Source organism: Hyaloscypha bicolor (assembly GCF_002865645.1).
Source record: "Hyaloscypha bicolor E unplaced genomic scaffold K444scaffold_87, whole genome shotgun sequence".
In the NCBI taxonomy this organism is placed as follows: Eukaryota; Fungi; Ascomycota; class Leotiomycetes; order Helotiales; family Hyaloscyphaceae; genus Hyaloscypha; species Hyaloscypha bicolor.
In genome coordinates, this window is record NW_020194589.1 from 2,126,793 (window position 1) to 2,144,870 (window position 18,078).

At 46.2% G+C, this 18,078-nt stretch overlaps 6 protein-coding genes across 6 annotated transcripts; 2 read left to right on the top strand and 4 right to left on the bottom strand.

The window, feature by feature from the left end:
- Positions 1–1,259: 1,259 nt before the first annotated feature.
- Positions 1,260–2,016, bottom strand: K444DRAFT_613727 (uncharacterized protein). Its single transcript, XM_024880406.1, has 3 exons — positions 1,816–2,016; positions 1,669–1,776; positions 1,260–1,629 (listed from the first exon to the last, which is right to left on the bottom strand). The coding sequence occupies exons 1-3, from the start codon at positions 1,825–1,827 to the stop codon at positions 1,537–1,539; spliced, it is 213 nt and encodes a 70-aa protein (XP_024735834.1). The 5' UTR covers positions 1,828–2,016; the 3' UTR covers positions 1,260–1,536.
- A 274-nt stretch (positions 2,017–2,290) lies between these two features.
- K444DRAFT_664124 (DUF1295-domain-containing protein) lies at positions 2,291–3,657 on the top strand. Its single transcript, XM_024886927.1, has 4 exons — positions 2,291–2,427; positions 2,479–2,777; positions 2,827–3,119; positions 3,224–3,657. Exons 1-4 carry the CDS (start codon positions 2,372–2,374, stop codon positions 3,557–3,559), a joined length of 984 nt encoding a protein of 327 aa, XP_024735835.1. The 5' UTR covers positions 2,291–2,371; the 3' UTR covers positions 3,560–3,657.
- K444DRAFT_590882 (uncharacterized protein) lies at positions 3,650–5,612 on the bottom strand. Its single transcript, XM_024878168.1, has 2 exons — positions 4,595–5,612; positions 3,650–4,480 (listed from the first exon to the last, which is right to left on the bottom strand). The coding sequence occupies exons 1-2, from the start codon at positions 5,517–5,519 to the stop codon at positions 3,735–3,737; spliced, it is 1,671 nt and encodes a 556-aa protein (XP_024735836.1). The 5' UTR covers positions 5,520–5,612; the 3' UTR covers positions 3,650–3,734.
- Positions 5,613–5,787: 175 nt separating this feature from the next.
- On the top strand, positions 5,788–8,638 carry K444DRAFT_562907 (alpha/beta-hydrolase). The gene is made up of 2 exons (XM_024877007.1): positions 5,788–6,479; positions 6,682–8,638. The coding sequence occupies exons 1-2, from the start codon at positions 6,063–6,065 to the stop codon at positions 8,278–8,280; spliced, it is 2,016 nt and encodes a 671-aa protein (XP_024735837.1). The 5' UTR covers positions 5,788–6,062; the 3' UTR covers positions 8,281–8,638.
- Positions 8,639–12,500: 3,862 nt separating this feature from the next.
- Positions 12,501–14,246, bottom strand: K444DRAFT_653194 (inositol phosphatase). The gene is made up of 3 exons (XM_024885865.1): positions 13,796–14,246; positions 12,956–13,740; positions 12,501–12,903 (listed from the first exon to the last, which is right to left on the bottom strand). Exons 1-3 carry the CDS (start codon positions 13,915–13,917, stop codon positions 12,773–12,775), a joined length of 1,038 nt encoding a protein of 345 aa, XP_024735838.1. The 5' UTR covers positions 13,918–14,246; the 3' UTR covers positions 12,501–12,772.
- A 2,505-nt stretch (positions 14,247–16,751) lies between these two features.
- Positions 16,752–17,937, bottom strand: K444DRAFT_419060 (ubiquinone biosynthesis O-methyltransferase). Its single transcript, XM_024872691.1, has one exon. It carries the CDS (start codon positions 17,817–17,819, stop codon positions 16,974–16,976), a length of 846 nt encoding a protein of 281 aa, XP_024735839.1. The 5' UTR covers positions 17,820–17,937; the 3' UTR covers positions 16,752–16,973.
- Positions 17,938–18,078: the final 141 nt, after the last annotated feature.

Genomic DNA, 18,078 nt, shown 5'->3' on the forward strand with positions numbered 1-18,078 from the left:
TTTAATGTCGATGACCTTTTCTTCCTACTCTTCTATATTCCCGGTATTAAGATCGCAATTATTAAGCTAAGTACTTCTCTAGTATCTTTAATTTGCATACTTTATAAGAGTCTAGCCCAATTCGTAAAGATACTAATATTAGGGAGGAATTAGCATTATTTAGGGCATGGCTAGATACTTACTTACTTCGAAATTAATAAACTAATATTAGTAATTTAATAGCTATAGTATTAGAGGAGCAGATTGACCCGAAATAGCTAAAGGTAATAGAGAAATCGGAGGCTAAAGAGTATGGTATTCCATAGGGATTTCTCCTTATTATAAAGGATCAGGTTTCCCCTTAGTATACTATATGAAATTCGGAAGTTAATTAATCTTCTATATTAAATATGGGTACTCCGGTACTAATTACTAATATAATAGCCCCCTCCCAAAGCACTATTCCGGATACCTAAGCAGGAGACTCGATTCGACCAGATATCGTCTTTAGTACGTATCCTGAAGACGAAATTAGCTTCCACTAGGGTATAGGCAACTCACAGAAGCAGGATTAGGAAGAGTTTATAATTCCTGGGATATTTAATAACGATTACGAATCGATTAGGGGTTAGATAGAGGATAATATTTAGAATTAAGCCTTGATTTCCATATATTACGGGACTAGGGAGGCGAGAAATAAACTAATTAGATTACAGGATTTTAGGCTCTTTTAAAGAGATTTATTACTAGTATTATGGTTATTATTTTTAGTCGAGATTATTAATATTTGAAGTTTTTCCCTTATACTAAATATTTTTATAACTATATTATAGGATTTTTATATATTAGAATAATTAAAAGAGCTATTTCCTATAATTCTAAATATGCTTTCGTTTTTTTAATAGTAGTTGTGGTTATTAAGAACCATAGTATTTTTTAATTAGTATTAATATCGGCTCTCTGGTAAAGTAATAAGTAATTTTGGAATTACCTTTTGTAATATTAAAATTACCAGAACTTTAAATAATATTAAGTATAGCGATTCTATTAATTTTATACTAATTCTATAGGGAAATTCCGATATCCTGAATTATAGAAATGCCCCCTAGCCTTCCTAGCTGCCTCTGGCCCCCGTCCAAGCCTCCGAATAGTATTAATTAGATAATCTCTAAAGTCTGGATACTCCCTATAGACTTTCCTATAGTTCTTTCGCATATTAGACTTAATATTATAAAAGCTTTCCTCGATTGGGTTCAAAATTGGGTAATAAGGAGATAACTAGCATATCCAAATACCCCGTACCCGGCACATATCAAGTACCCTCTGACTCCGGTATATACCATAGTTATTTATTATAATAATCGAATTTTTGCCCGGCCATGGATTATACTGCGGGAGCACCCTATTTTCTATCTAATCTTCAAAAATCTCGGCTATAATATTGCCTTAATAAACCAAAGGATCAAGATACCTATTAATCATATATACCGGTAAAAGGGACTACTTAGGAGATCGCTTCAAGAGTATCTTTATCTCCGCAGGTAAGCCCTGAGATGCCTATCCATATTTCCTATACCCCGTATACTTATTAAAAGCTGATTCGTCTACGGTAATGATCTGATCTGCTCTCCAAAATCGAGAATCATTATACTACTGCTCAAGAAGCTCCTGGTTTTGCTCCGCCGCTACCGCCTTGATTTTCTTATATATAATCTCTAATCTCTTCAAAAGACGCGAGATCGTCGTTTGGTGAGGTTTAATGCCGAATTCCTTATTAAGAAAGTCGATAATTTCCTCCTAGTAAACGTCGATATATCTCAGAATATGCTCCATTACCGCTTCTTCCATTTCTGGTATAATTATCGATCGACGGCCTGGTTTTTTCCGGGAATCCCAGCCAAGAGCTTTCCGAACCCGTATCTGATACCTCCGATATCGTATGGTTTCGTAAGTAGTATTGAATCGGGTTGCGATCTCGTGTAAATCGGGGTGATAAGGTTATGCAACGATAGCGTCGATGGCCGCGATTTCGCGCGGGCTTAGGTGAGGAGCCATAATCTGCTCTTATTATTAGCAAGAGCTACTTTAGGAGAGTAAATTGATCCACTTCTCATCTAATTCGGACGTGGTTTGGTGGAGCAATTGGTGGTTGAAGATAATTTAGGTAACTTTTGGTACACCCGTTTTTAAGTGTACCGCTTTTCGTCAAAAACTCGCTAAAACAGGGAGTTTTCGCATATAACTGTAATGTCGTCATGTACACTCCCCGAGGCTGCAGGTCGTATTTAGCCTTGTGAAACGTAGAACCACACGGGAATTCCTTCTCAATATAGCAGCTGTGAACCCACACCAATAATACGAAAACTCCAATATTTGAACGATATCAAGCAAGATGAGTCTGCTTGGTTCTCTCTTGCATCTTACCAACTTCCGTAATCCCTTCCTTAGGTATTTTGTGATCTCTGCTCTGATGTCGTCTCACAAACTCACATGAAATAGAACTCTCATTCCATCTGTGGGTGCAGCCTTCGCCATTCAAACAGCGGTTGCCATTCCGTCTATCCTTGCGAAATCCGAGCGATTTTATGATCTCTCGGGATCTCTCACATATCTCTCAGTTACAGCTTTGAGTTTGTACCTTCCAGCGCTCCGGGTAAGAGCCGCTGCATCGCTCGCTGGGACTGCCAAGCCACCCTTCCCAAGCCTTTTGGATACATTCACAGGCAAAGGAGGGCCCAATGGTCTGAACTGGAGACAAGTTGTTCTCAGCACAGCTGTGTCAATATGGGCCACAAGATGTATTTCTCCTCACCCCTTTCCGAAGCTCATGTGTTAATCAAAGATTAGTGGGGTCATACCTTTTTCAAAGAGTCATGCAAGATGGAAAGGATTCCCGATTTGACGAGATCAAGAAGTCCCCCCCTAAGTTCCTTGCTGCATTTATGGCTCAAGCAACCTGGATTTCTCTCTGCTTGATGCCAATCTTGGCGGTGAACAGCATACCTCACGCTGTTCTGTCCACGCTCCCGGCTATTGGGATTACAGATGTCGTCGGTCTCTTGCTTTATGCTGGTGGTTTGGGCTTTGAAGTTGCAGCTGATAGGCAGAAGGATGCTTGGGTACAAGCCAAGAAGAGAAAGGTGAGCTTATTGTCATGCCAACTTGTGATTCATTTGTTTGGGAGCTCGGAGCCTGGAAGCTTCCTCTGAAATTCAGGAATGATCCATACTAATTCTATGGTTAGGAGCATGATGAGGATTTCTTGACTCACGGACTCTGGTCTAAGAGCAGACACCCGAACTATTTCGGGGAGTCAACTCTGTGGACCGGTATTGCTGTTACATCTGCGGGAGTTTTGGCTAGCAATATTGGTCAGGTGGGTATGGGACTTGCAGGAACGAGCTACGGGAGATTCTTGGGACTTGGGATGTGTTTCGTTAGCCCAGCATTTGTCACATTCCTGCTTTTGAAGGTTTCCGGGGTCCCTTTGAGTGAGAATAAGTATGACAAAAAGTATGGGGACCGGAAGGACTACAAAGCATGGAAGGAAAATACTCCTATGTTCATCCCCAAGTTCTAAGCGCAGGAACTATGCTGAAGAAGCTCAATGATCCAGAACCATTAGCACATCCGAAGGCATTAAACGCTGACTGTTCGAGAAATCGAGGGTGCATTCAGACGGGAAGTAATTTCAATCTTCACCTTTGCTCGGTACTTTGAACTATTCTTCGAAACCAAATACTCTGGGTATATATTCAGCCAAGCCTGACCTTTCTCCAAACTCGGATACACTCCTGAAGGTCCATAGCCAAACTCCCAAGCGCCGCCGACACTGAATCCTCGATAATAGTCACGAGCAGACTCGCATTAGCAAACGCGACCTGATTCTCCTTCAAGATCTGATAATCGACCCTTCGAATACCTCCGCTGTCAACAAAAGCTTTCCATGAATCCAACAGCGTAACCAAGTCTCCAGTAATCTTTGGATCGTTCACCATCCTCCAAAGCAACACTTCAACAGCACGCTTCAAATCATGAGACTCCTCCACATGGCCCTCTTTCTTCAACCACGCCAGATTATGCTCAGCAACTAGCTTATTATCCCACTTTGGACTTTGAACCGCCTCCACCATCCTCGTTTCCACTCTCTGAGCATCTCTTCTCCTCGTTGTGTTCAGACTTTCCACCCAATCGTCATGTGATTTCAACTGCCTTTCTCGTATAGCTGCTGCTTTCTGGTCTGGAGGTAGCTGATTCTCCTTCATCATAGCTCTCGACTGCTCTTTCAACTTCTTCCTCTGCTCTTCACGCTTCTCTCCATCATCGTCGTATTGTGTTGCCCATTCGGGGGTAGCTGATTCTCCCACGACGCCAAGTAGAACGAGAATACCACAGGGTATGGAATCTTTCTTTGCAAAACCTAGGATATCGGACGGAATTTTATAATTCCAGAGGATAGTCTGAGAACTTGTTCCAAACGCCGTGATGGCGCTGGCAAACCCTAGGTAGCGAAGGAGTTAGCAAATGCCTCTAGAAGACTCGGAAAAATGGAAACAAGTTATCCCATCAGACTTGGGACAGTGAAATAAATGAAATATTCTCTCTCAACACTTACAGATACCAGTGGTATTGGTGTTCATGTCATCGATTTCCAGGTGGCCAATACTGAGTTGGTCAAAAAGCTGAGGATCAAAGTCGTCTGGGATTGCGGCAATCAGACCATTGATTCCAATTTGGCATCGTATAGCCGGTATCGCCTCCTCGATGGTAGGTATATATTTGGCTGTTTTGGTTACGAGTGTATCGTTGCCATCAGTCTTTGCTGATTCTTCTGTCGTTTCTTCGACAGGTTTTGGAACAATCGTCTCCGGGTTGTCTCCATCTGCGCTCGGTTGTGCTGGAAGGCCCTTGATCAATACCCAGTATGGTGGGAGACTAGATTGGTCCCTCATTCCCCAATTTGTTGACCATTTGACTGCTAAAGACAGATTTCCATCGGAGTCGTCCAAGGGAGCAATTGTTAGAACCGTTTCATGCCCATCGGGAGAAAGCAGAAGCGGTGTCCCTATGGGTACCCAGAGACCACTTCCTCGCAGCATACGGAACCCATTGGCGCTTGGAATAGCCCCCAGGTCGAGGAGAAAGCTTATCAGCTCTTCGAATCCAATCTCGGCCTGTGGTTGTCGAAGCTGGTCTGTATAATCGATTCTCTGGGTCTTAAGTCCAATCTTATGACACTTCCAGTTGAAAATCGTCCAACTACCTCCTGGAATCTTGCTTGGATAGTCACACAATCCCCAGTATTCTTTATAGTGCTCTTCTCTGTGTAAGGGGGCAATTGTGTAACGGGGAAGTTCAACCTCAATCACATGGTTAATAACATCTCCCCTAGTTATCCCTGCGAGACGGCCGCGGCGAAGCATACGTTTGACTTTCATAACCGTGGCGATCGTTGAGATGGTATTATAAATAATGGGCGCTACCCCGAGGACCGCAAGTGGAACGCCAATGTAAGTTATGATATCTGGTCCAGACGCCATTGTACAGTACTCTGCACGTTCAACCTGCTGGGAGGCTCTGCCAACTTGGCATTTACTATCCACGAGAAAGCAAGAAAGAAATGAGGAGAGTAGTGCATCTCAGGAAATGAGCCAGTTCAGAAGAGGCAAATTGATGGTCAACCCCTGAAAAAGCACACATGCAGGAACAGGGGATGCGCGCGTGCACGGCTTCTGTAAGCTGTCGTCTGAAATGCGGGGGAACAAGCGTTCGCCGTCTGTTTGGAATGCAGCCATCTGTGCAAAGGAAAAAACATCAAGATATCAAGCAACTAATTGGATTTCTGGTCTCATCTCTGATCTCGCCATCGTCCACAGAAATGAGGTGGATGAATACGAGTGCGAGCTCCGGCGGTCCATTCGAGCCCCAGCAAATTCGCTTGGAGCCGTGTCTCTCGTGTAGGATTCGTAAACCTTGGACCAGGACTGGCGGGAAGGAAGGACGATCAATTTTCTCTCGCACCTCCACCCCCTCCACTTCCCCGATGTTGAACGACGACAACAACAAACCATGAGTGCACAACGATGTATCATATTCTCTTCCTTCTTTCCTACCTTCTCTCAGTCACACTCGCCCAATACCCTCCCGTGTCGAACCTAACTACCATCACCTCGCCGTTCGATGCGAACATCACAATTTCTTTCAAGTCCCCACGGACAGACACTTGCAAAACTGCCTTTGACACACAGCAACAGTATACAGGATGGGTTCACATTCCCGGAACATACCCAACCAACACGTTCTTTTGGTTTTTTGGGGCGCGAGAGCCGACTGAGCAGTTGACGATATGGTTGAATGGCGGGCCTGGGGCGAGCTCTATGATCGGCCTCTTCACCGAGAATGGCCCCTGCCAGGTCGTTGAGCTTGCGGCAGGCAAACTTGGGACAATTGTGAGAGATTGGGGCTGGGACAGAGGGTCGAATCTGCTGTACATTGATCAGGTATGGTACATTTGTTCGTTACACGAAACTCGGTTACTTGAGAATATCCAAGACTTGAAGGATCTACATCACCAATTCATGACATTGGAACGGTTTGCAGCAAAGACTTCAAGCCTTCAGAGGCCGCCATATCCCAGTTGGACCGATCGAGATATTTTCGTTCTTGTTTTCGTCCCATGTTCTTTTGCTAATATGTCTTTAGCCAAACCAGGTTGGATTTTCATACGACACGCCGACCAATTGCTCTCTGGACCTCCTCACATCCTCTCTTTATACTCCCGAACAAGTGCACCCAAGCTCACAACCTGCGGACACGTTCTTGAACGGCACTTTCAGCTCATTGAATATGAGTAACACCGCGAATACAACTGAAACAGCTGGCATGGCTATCTGGCATATGCTCCAGGGATTTTTAGGTGCTTTCCCAGAGTTTGGACCAACAAACTCGTCAATAATGGGCGTTCATTTGTTCGCAGAAAGCTATGGTGGGAAGTATGGTCCTGCTTTTGCAACAATTTGGGAAGAGCAGAACCTACGTCGCTTGAATGGGTCGATTCCCAGAAACGCAACTGTTGAGATCAAACTCGTCTCACTGGGCATAGTCAATGGCTGTGTAGATGACCTTGTACAAGCACCGTTCTACCCTGCCATGGCCGTCAATAATACCTATGGCTTAACGGCTATCAATCCAACTCGAGCGGAGGCGGCCACCGGTAGTTTTTACTCGTCCGGAGGCTGTCGAGCCCAAATCAACCAGTGTCGGACCGCCGTAGCCAACCAAGATCCCGGGAACTCTGGTGATGTGTCAGTAGTCAATAGTATCTGCTCGAACGCCTATACTTTCTGTAACGAATATGTCGTCCAACCATACAATGATGCCGGTAGAAATGTGTATGATATAGCACACTTCTTACCTGATCCCTTCCCACCAAGTACCTATCTGGAATATTTGAACACCCCCTCGGTCCAGTCAGCGATAGGTTCCCAGCTTAACTACACGCAGACAAATCAGCAAGTCGTGTCAGCTTTCACTTCAACCGGAGATTATGAACGGCAGGCACTAATTCCTGACATCGCTGCTCTCCTGAGGGCTGGTGTCCGAGTTGGCTTCATCTATGGCGATCGCGACTACATTTGCAATTGGCTAGGTGGAGAAGCCATCTCTTTGGCGGTCGCAGCTCAAACATCGCCAGCTTATGCGTCGTTCTTCCCTGCAGCTGGCTATGCGCCCATCATCGTCAACACTACGTACATTGGAGGCGCTGTTCGCCAATATGGAAATCTTTCGTTTAGCAGAATCTATGATGCTGGTCATAGTGTCCCAGCATATCAACCGGAAACGGCCTTCCAGGTCTTTGCCCGAATAATGACAGGCACCTCTCTCTCAACTGGAGCCACAATTGACCTCTCCGCGTACGGTACGACTGGTCCAGTAAACTCGACCTATACAAACAGTCTGCCAGCATCTCCTTCCGCAACTTGTTGGCTCAGGAACATCCCCGAGACTTGCAACAGCGATCAGAAGAACATGATAATCCATAATCAAGGAGTCATAATCAACGGTGTTCTGTACAGCGCGTCTTCTGACTGGAGCTCCATTGCCTCGTCGGCAACCCCAACGGCAGCAGGAGGTGCCAGCGTCACAGTAACTGCCACAGAAGTGCTCACCGGATTCTTCACAGCTACCAGCACACCTACGCCTTCCAAAAAGTCCTTTGGCGCTTCCTCTTTCAGGATGAATCTCAACCTTCTGGTTCTACCCATCCTTGGAGCATTGGCTTCTTCATCTTTCCTGTCCTGATTATTTTCTAGCATTTAGATTCTTGCAAAATCATAATGGCGGCGTAATGGCATTTGTAAGCAAAAAAAGATCGCGAGATGGATGGCTTGCAGACAGTAATGGATTTTTGGCCTGCTTTCTTGCATTATACCCTGCCTAAAATGGCAAATATGTGTTGCTGGGAGAATTGGCTTTTGCAGCTCGCGTGAGATATTGCATTGTTTGCAATATAATGTGGCTTCATGTCTGCCTTGGAGTCAAGTTGGAGGTACACTCTGAGACGGAAATTAGGATGTTAATGCGTTGACACGTGTGTAATCTTATATAAATACACGAAAGACATGCAACAAGGGACATATCAACCATTCCTTACTATCGCCATCCTCTGAATTGGTTAGTTGATCTTTGAAGCAAGTGCTGGGGAAGTACTTTCTCGTATAAGAGCTCCCTTTCTCTCTCTCTCACTGGTTTACCTACGGATTGAGGGATGCAAACTTTGTACAAAGCTGAATTTACCCTTCCATTCTGAGCACGTTCAAGCAACAACAAAGCGACGGCTGGTGTCAAATACGTGAGCAAGTAGATTTTGCTTCGGTTGTGTGTCAAAGACACTTTTACTTCACTACTGCTTTATTGTCATTTGGTCCGCAGGAGCGCAGCTTCGTCGCTTCGCTGTCTTCCGCTTGAGCTATTGAGATGTGACATAGTACTGTACAAGCAGTCCCTCTGTCCGCCAGCTGTCCAAACTGCTAAAGCGTTTCTACGTAGGAGGGACAACAGATTTGTTTGGAGGTGAGACTAAACATGTGGACGTACTGCTTCTGGGGCCGGGGATCAAAACGACTCCGTTTTGTACTAGTGAGACTTCCCCTATTTACCTGCTCCTTCACTTTTTAAGCGAACTCGCTTGTCAACAACCGCCAAAAAAAATTACACTACAAAATAAAACGGCCTTGCAGAGGAGCAAAACAGCAAAACTCCAGGGTCTTCGGGGGACCCCTTAGAAAACCCGTCAAGCAGATTTTTCGAGTCACTCCACCTTAGAGTCGTGCACTATGGTGGGTTATCGTGTAAACACTCTTCCAGACCTGTCGATCCTCACTTTGAGTTTGTAAAGCTCAAGTGCCCACGCCGGCCTACACTTAGCCCCCTTCTCAAAGTTTGTTGTTCTAAAATCCGGAGTATATAATGCCCATCTTTCAACGAGGCTGCGCACACGTTGTTAGCGGAATGCTCCCCTTTCCGAGCCCCGCCATGCTAGTTGGTAGGGTCGGTGTAAACCTAAGTCCCGGTACTCTTCCCAGATGGGAGAGTTGATACTATGACCGTTTCGCTTCTTGAAAATATTCCTTACTCGCCTATAGGTGCTCGCTGCTCTATGTCATTGTTCTAACTTCTGCACCAAATAAGAATAACCAGGGAGCCTTCCAGTTTCCAAGTTTACTAAGAGCGTATACTTATTAACCAGCACGAGCAGTCACTGGGGAAAGTACCAGTCGGAATATGTGCCATTCCGCAAGAAGAAATCGAACCATACTCTTGAAGCTGCAAAATCGAGGATGATGGACGGATTATTGCACTTAGAGGTAACTACAGAACGGTGGGCATTGCGGATGCGGTAGCGCTTCAAAGCCCCTCACAAGATCTCCCATCCTGGCATATGGCAAGCAACTTTGAACTCTCAAACTTTAGTACTTCTGCACCTGCCGTGTTATCAATCCAATTGGAATGTAGTTGACTGTGAGACACAGTCGCATGTTTGAAGACACCAACCTTTGGTGGGCAAGTGTATTGCATCAGATTGCTCTTGACGGTAAGATTACATTTGGCAACAGGGTGAGGAAAGACAACAATTTCAAATACAAGTTCTGAAGCGTATTATAGTGGAGGATATGCATCGAACCTCTCAGTAACAATTCGATCCAATGCTCACCATTGGAAGGAACAAATAGCTTCAACCTGAATCTTTTCCGGTCTTGGTAATCTGCCTCGATATTGAATCACGCATGCGCGCTTGTTGATTCTGGACATCACGGTCCCACATTCCTATACTGTGCATTCGCAGCCCTTCCTCCTTCTTTCGGCTGAGCTTGAGGCCTCCGCCTTTTCTCGAGTCTTTAATGTTACGCCAGACGGCTCTTTGTTACTTACTCTTGTTATAGAGTACCGCTCACCGAATGAAAAGCTGCATCTCCGTTACTTCCTTTCTTCCTTGAAAGACGGGTAATCTCTCAACCCGCTGCCCTGTAACCTCAACCACCCAGATTCCCAAATATAAAGATGAATCTCGCCTCATTAAACCGAGCTCACATTCTAAAAGGCCTTTGAAATTACGTTTGCGTCACCGACGTGTTGAAAGCTCTTGAGTAGGGTTTGGTCGTAGTCCTGGCGTTACCGATCTCTGCCAAGAGACAATGAATGCGAAACCAGCCTTAGAATTGGAAGGTAGAAAAACGAGAGAGGCTTACAACAGAAGCCAGGTAAATACGGCTCAGAGCGATGATTAAAACCCCTCTTTTGACTGCGGGAAGAGCGTTGACAACAACTTGGAGCCAAGTGTGGAGTGTCTTGCAACTTTGCTGTTAGAAACATTGAGCCAGCTTGCCTTGCCTGACTTCTGCTCTGAATACTGTTTGTGATGTAATGTGTTGCACGGTCTGGAATCCAAGTCAATCATGTCTGTGTGTTTCTTGTATAGCTTTGAAGTAGGTTCACGATGCTGCGGAGAAGAAGTAGTTATCTGCCTCCATCTTCAAACAATTTTCTCTGCCCATATCAAGGTTCATCATATCTTGTTCTTTCGGGCCCCTCTCAGAAGCTGAACGACGTACACCGACACGACCAGCCATCCACTGCTGAAAACAAAAATACACCACAGATGGCTATCACTTCGGAAGGAACTGTATTCTCCCCTCCTTTTCTTTCCAAAAAAAAAAAAAGAATCATATATCAAGCCTTACCAGGTACCACCACCCTCACACCATCACATGTATAAATTCCCTTTCCGTGCTCTCACGAAACTCATTTTCAGACTCGAGGTCCATCTTGGAAGCGGTACGCATTGAAGCTAAGTAAGGGTCCCTCGCAATGCGCCAACAGCAGCTGACGAGGACAAGAACTGGCCGCTCGTCCAACCGAGAGCATAAGAAGATCCTGTCCGGTGGCTGTTTCTCTGGTAAAGAGTCTAAAGACAGAAAACTCACCGAGATTGGTATGGACAAGATCACCAATTGGGTGGGCAAAAATCTTCCCAACTCCTGCTGTCCGTATCTTCGATTGGCAAGACAAGCTCGAACTTAATCAACTACGTCAACTCCCGCAGTCTACTTATACTTTTTGAAAGACATTTTGACAGTCTGGATGTTCTTGACGGTGAAGGACTATTGACAACGAAGCCCCACCACATACATCCTTGCCTCAATAGACTTTTGTAAGGAAGATTGACATGTAATCTTCGAGCTGTTCCATTACCCTCAGCCATGCGTCGTTCACCTACTTGCCTTAGATGTATTGCCCAAGGCATCTCTTATCTGTTGAAAACATCCGTTCGGATGAATTCGGCGTTTGTCGAAGTCAAGGTTCGAGATGCTTGTAGTTTTATATAAGAAGTATACTCGGGACTTGGACGAGATCCTCCCTTGTTCGGAGTCGCCACTGTACATCAAAGGTTCGCGGCTGACATAGTGCCAATGTAAGAGGGTCCCAAAGTCCCCACTGATATACGAATGCTATAAATTGAAGGGAAACTAAATGACCGAATTGAAGGGCTGTCTCCAGGCATTAAAGTGTTTAAGTATGGAAAGAAGTCGAAAAGGAACTGTGGCATGTAATGAGAGAACGTTACTCGAACCAAGAAGAAGTTCTAGTTGCCGCAAGCCGTGGTGATTCATGTTTCGGCTTCTACGAGCTTGTGGAAAGCTTTATAAATTGATGCTTGAGGTTTATTCGAGACCGAGACCAACAGGAATCGAGTTTCTTCCGCAGACTCAGTGAGCGGATTCCCCTGCCCGTCGTGAGTGGGGTATGGGAACGTAGCGTCGGCCTCCTTTGGAGAATGTTGGGGCCATCATGGCCACAGTCATGGTGATAGTCAGTGCATTAAAAGTAGAATGGCCAAGCACAATTTTTATTTTATTTTTTGAAATGGAAGATAACTTGACAACAAGCATACTCCTGGACAACGAAAGAGTCGCGGACCATCAATGGAGGGAGAATGATGATACACTCCCATTTGCACGTGTCTGTCCCTTGGCCACTTGACCACTCGCTCAGGTATAGTTTTCTTTTCTCAGCGGCGAGCGACAGTTCATTGGCTCTACTTAGAGCCTCTGGAACGAATACACTGTTCTCAGGGTTGCACATGCTTCTACTCAATCAGTTGCTATTCACGTCACAAACTAGGATTTACCATGCATCATGTCTGGACGTTGCAATCAACCTAGGTACTCCTTGTAATGCATATCCAATCTGCGCAATCCTCATTCCAGTCCATGCCAATCATTTCCGATCATACCTACTTATGGTAGGCTTTGACCTTCTCCATTTCGTCGTAGCTACCCATGAAAATACCTGATCTGTCGTGGATATGCTCTGGGACAATCTCCATCATTCGCTGCATCTTGCTGTTAAGTGCTTGACCACCAGCTGCAATCATATTAGCTTCGCTCTTCCTCATCTGCAGGAAAACCGAACTCACCGTTCTCAAAGACCATAGCCATTGGTGCACACTCGTAGAGAATTCTCAGCTTTCCCTTCGGACTCTTCTTATCCGCCGGGTACGCAAAGATTCCGCCATAGAGCAAGGTTCGGTACGCATCGGCAACCATACTTCCGATGTATCTCGCAGAGTACGGCTTGCCATCCTTCTCCGTAGGGTACTTCAACGAGTTGAAATATTGCTTGACTGGTTCCTCCCAGTACAAGGAATTTCCCTCATTTACGGAATAAATTGCTCTCTTCTTCGGCATCCGCATGTCCGGGTGGGTGAGGATGAATTCTCCCAGGGCATTGTCCATCGTAAAGCCATTGACGTTGCCTCCTTTCATTGTAATAACCAGCTGAGCGGAAGCACCGTACATCGTAAATCCAGCAGCAATCAGTTCCGTTCCAGGCTTCAACAGATCCTCTTTTGTGCCCTTTGATCCTTCTGCCAGCTTATGAATGCCAAAAATCGTACCAACAGACACACCAGCATCCAAATTGGAGGAACCGTCGATAGGATCACATGCCACTGCGTACCGAGCATTCGGGTGTTCCGGGAAGAAAATGGCTTCCTCCTCTTCTTCGGAGACCAGAACCGCGCACTTTCCGGAAGAACGCATGGCTGCGATGAACAGATCATTGCCAATGACATCGAGTTTCTTTTGGTCGTCGCCTGTGGTGTTGCTTGAGCCTGCGAGGCCGGTAAGGTTGATCAGGGTCGCCCGTCGGATGTAGTATGCAATCGACTTGAAGGAGAATTGGAGGGCATGACAAAGTAATCTGCAATCTTGTCAGCTTTAGATTTGGACTTGGCAAGAGTGCTATGGATTCATACGTAAAATCTCCACTGGCCTCCTTGTGCTTTGCTTGCTCTTCTGTGAGGAATCGAGTGAGGGTCACAATGTCTGTGTTAACCTTTTCATTTTGGACCGGAACGCCGCTGCCGTTGGAAGCCATGATGAACGATTGGGAAATAGTATGTGGGAAGTAGGAGCGTATGAGAAAAGGAGGAAACAGGGACTATTTCAATTGAAATCGTGTGTCCTCGTCAATTTATTTCGGGTCGATGCGGATAGCTTCCGGGAGTTCTGGTGTGAAGCTGCGTGACACAATACAAGAGTGGAAATCCGGGCTTCGATGCTATTTGCAAGGGAAAGATGGAGGGAAGACGAGCAGGAAATAGACTTCTCTAATAGGGTTCGAGTCGCATCACACGATAGGAGCCCGCTGCCATTGTTTTATGGAGCAGCACGCAGTGATTCGTGAAATCATGGTTCTCACTGAGCACACGATCCACGGCACACTTGCCCCGCGTTGCTCGGCATAAGGGGAAGAATCACGTTGCTCCTCGGAACTGCCCCGCGCTAGCAGACGGAGGAATGGGAGAGCTGCGGCACCGCCAGGACGATGATTTTCCGGGTTGCGAGCAGGACAGAGGCAATTTCAGGTTCTAGGTTCTAGGTGCACCGTATATTGATGCCTCCCTCATGCTTATTTATCTGTGCGGAACAGCTGCAGTTGCGGAGTATGCGGGAGATGTCGGTAAAATGTCTAGACCGCAAGAATGTTCTTCCCGGAGCCTCCACGATTCCTGGGATGGCGCTGTCACGTGTGTCTCCGTTTCGGGCTAGCGGGGCGCGAGCTTAGTTTGTCTTAGCGCCAATGGTCCCACATCGAAATTTCGAGCTTCAAGCTTTCTCTGCATTTCACACGAAAATCCTTCAAAGATGTGAACCACCACCACGCCGCTGCTTCGTGCAGCTCTCAATCAATTTAATATTCTGCCATGGTAAGCAGCATCTCTCTCCCTTCTCTTCCCCCTTCGTGATGACAAATATACAACCGCAAACTAGAGTCTTTGACCTCAAGGGGAATGAAACTTTTGTAACACGTCAGTCTGAAATACACATCATTCTCTTCCTCAGCCCAAGTATACTTTGTGCCAGGGGATCGCTGACATTGCCTCAAGATACTCCTCTAGGCCACGGTAGCCAGCTGCGAGCTTAGTCAATGACAACTCACACCCTCCGAGTAAGTTCTCCTCCCAACCCCAACCCCATCCCCGAACATTGGCTGTGATGAACATTTGTGTGCTTTGCACGCTGGAAATTACCGACTGAGACCAAAAGTCTTTGACGAAATCAAATGGCTATTTCTGAGCTACCTTCAATGAAAATTTTCGACAATGTACTCTCTGTCCACATCAGACGCTAACTACCCGAAGCCTTCTAGTTGCGAGTCCCGTGGGATCGGAAAACAAAGGTACGACATCTAATTCCTTCGCACATCTTTCCCCCAATGTATACCACTGTCAAAGGATGATATGGCACTGGGCTCCGACAGTACTTGGCAAGACCGGGGCTAGTTTATGAAAGGAGACGCCATTTTGCGGCAGGCCTAGAAAACCTCGCCCACTGATTTCAGCCTTCTGTCACAATATTAATTCACTCGATTATTTTAGAAGGAGATGCTAATTGCATGCTCTAGCCCTTTGTTTCTTCGTGGGACGATGTGCCATTGGAATATATGGCCATTGGCTTTGATACTAGGGCCTGCCCACCTGGGCGTTAGAGGTCGCCCGCCTCCCCTTTGGCTCGAGGATTTGATTTGGTGTGTACTCTTGCTGCTTTTGTCTCCGCTTCCCATTTTATGATGAGCATTTTAGATGACGAGTCTGATCCGGGCAACCGATGTTGACGCAAATCAAATTAAACCATTCATGCCTTCTGATCTCTTCTTCTGCAATCATTTCTCATCGGATACTCTTTTTCCCGGGACCAATTCTAATCTTGTTCTCAGTTCTAAATCAAATCCTCGGGCATCAATGAATCTGACGAGGTTGTTGAGTGGGTAGGCTTCTGGCCCCACCTGCCGGGTGAGAATTACATTTTCATATGGTCAGCCCCAAGCATTATGATGACCTCGACCGACAAATGACAAGCATATGTCCAAGCCTTACGGCGTTGACGAGACTGTCTTAACTGAAAATGCTTCCAGCCTACTGTCACATTAGTTGTTACCTTGAACTTTGCTAACGCCCTCAGATTTAGGTGTCAGCTTTATGAATCTCTTCACTTGTGAAAACATATCATCACTACCCCGAGACTTTGGGTATGCTCTCTTTCCGTTCTCTCATTCCCATACTTCCTTACCTGATGATCAATTTTTATCACGACGGTCAACATAGCCACACGTTGGTATTGATGAGACTGCCTTTGACAAGGCTGTAGATCTGATTTTCCTTTTATTCAATTACTCAGGTTGAATCTTGCTTGAAGAAAAAGATATTGACTAATTCTCCTGAAGTGTTAGGCTGGGATTTGAATCCTCGTTACTTCATGTTCGGTCAAAAATGGCTCTTGAAACCAGCGGAGTCATCAGTCAACGTGGCGGGTTTGGGGAATGTTGAGCTGTTGTATCGAGGGGTCTTCTCTGTTGTATATCGACAACGAATATAGAGAAATGATATAGCCTCTACAAACCCAACGATTATCCATCTGAGCCTCACAATTTTCAATTTGTGGCATTTTGAGACACTTTTGAATTTTCCATCTCATTTTCCAGTTCATATCATACCACGCGTACACCAATTCTATTGAAAGGTTGTTCTCATCGAATCAGGCAATGTCGGCGGGAAAGGCGGGGGTCGCAGCTTCCTTTTATTCTCGTAAAACCGCTAAGTCCTACCTCTCTGATTGAGTACACATCAGGGGACCTTCATGACCATGGGGCCATTACTGCGGATTTAGAGGAGATCACCATAGGGATCGGTATATCAGGGAGTTTTGCCCGATAAGTCTCATAGTTTGAGAGAGGACATAAGTAGATCAAGTAAGTAGTGAGTAGTGAGTTGGTTAGAATGAAGGATGTATAAGGTTGTTCTTATAAACCCTCAAATATACGTTGGATTATTCTGCAAGTCAAAGGGTGGTTTTCACATTAATCTTACAGCTGGCGAGCTTGCGATCCATATGGCAATACTGCCTTATCTCTCTGGTCGCTTCTCGAATCGGTCATACCTCGTCCTTTCTGATACCAAAGAAGTAATTGCCCACTTTCTCACTCCCCGCAACCTCCTTCCAGCCAAGACCGGGAATGTAGACAACACCCATTACCCTGGGGCTGTTCCATCCCCTTTCCCTCAGGAAATATCCCCTCAGCTCCTCCTCATTTATGTACTTCTCCCAATCATGCGTGCCTCTTGGCACAATCCTAGCAATATCTTCTGCCACCACTTTCGTCGTCAACCAGCTCGTCCACGACCGTGCAATCGTACTCATCACGATCCAGCCCCCAGGCTTCACAAAGGGTGCACAGGTATCCAGAAAGTCGGCAGGGTGTGTAATATGTTCAATCACCTCAAACAGAGACAAAACATCGTACTGCTCCTCCACTGACTCTGGCTGTGGCAACCCTTCGATCGACGTATTCAGGTAGGTCAATTTGCCCTGCAGCCCAGGATCCCGTCGAGCATGAGCTTTCGCAACAGCTAGTACTTCCGGAGAAGGATCGATAGCCACGACACTTCCAGTGCTTGGTAATCGCGCAGCACTCTCCGCAAATATCCCTCCTCCACATCCAATATCAAGATATCTCAAGTTGGAGGTAGGCCCAGGCTTTGGTTGAGAAGCATGGCACCCTCGAATAAAGTTATGCCGCAGCGGGTTCATGAGATGCAGAAGCCGAGAGGAGCCATGGGGATCCCACCACGTCGACGCAAGAGCATTGAAGTGCGAGACCTCTTCTGGGTTGACGGAGGAAGTGCTCTGGGCGCGGAATTGGTTCTGTACAAATCGAGGCGCAGTTCTGAGGAGGAGATTGAGGTTGCGAAGGGAGGTCGGGCGGAGAGGAGCAGCCATTACAGAGTCAACCGGCTGCTTTGCAAGCAGGGCTGCTCGTCTTGGTAATGGAGAGGTGCTGTGGCGGATGCGGATGCGGAGGAGATTCGGACAGGAATTGAGGTCTCGCAGTCTCGGTGATTGTCCGTGCTGACAAGTAAATTATTTTGGCTCCCGTAAGCAAGCCGATGCAGGCCACCAGACCTGCCTCGGCACCGCAGTACGGTGAAAAGGACCCTGCAAGAATGGACCGGGATCTTCGAAGGGACCTGGATCTTCT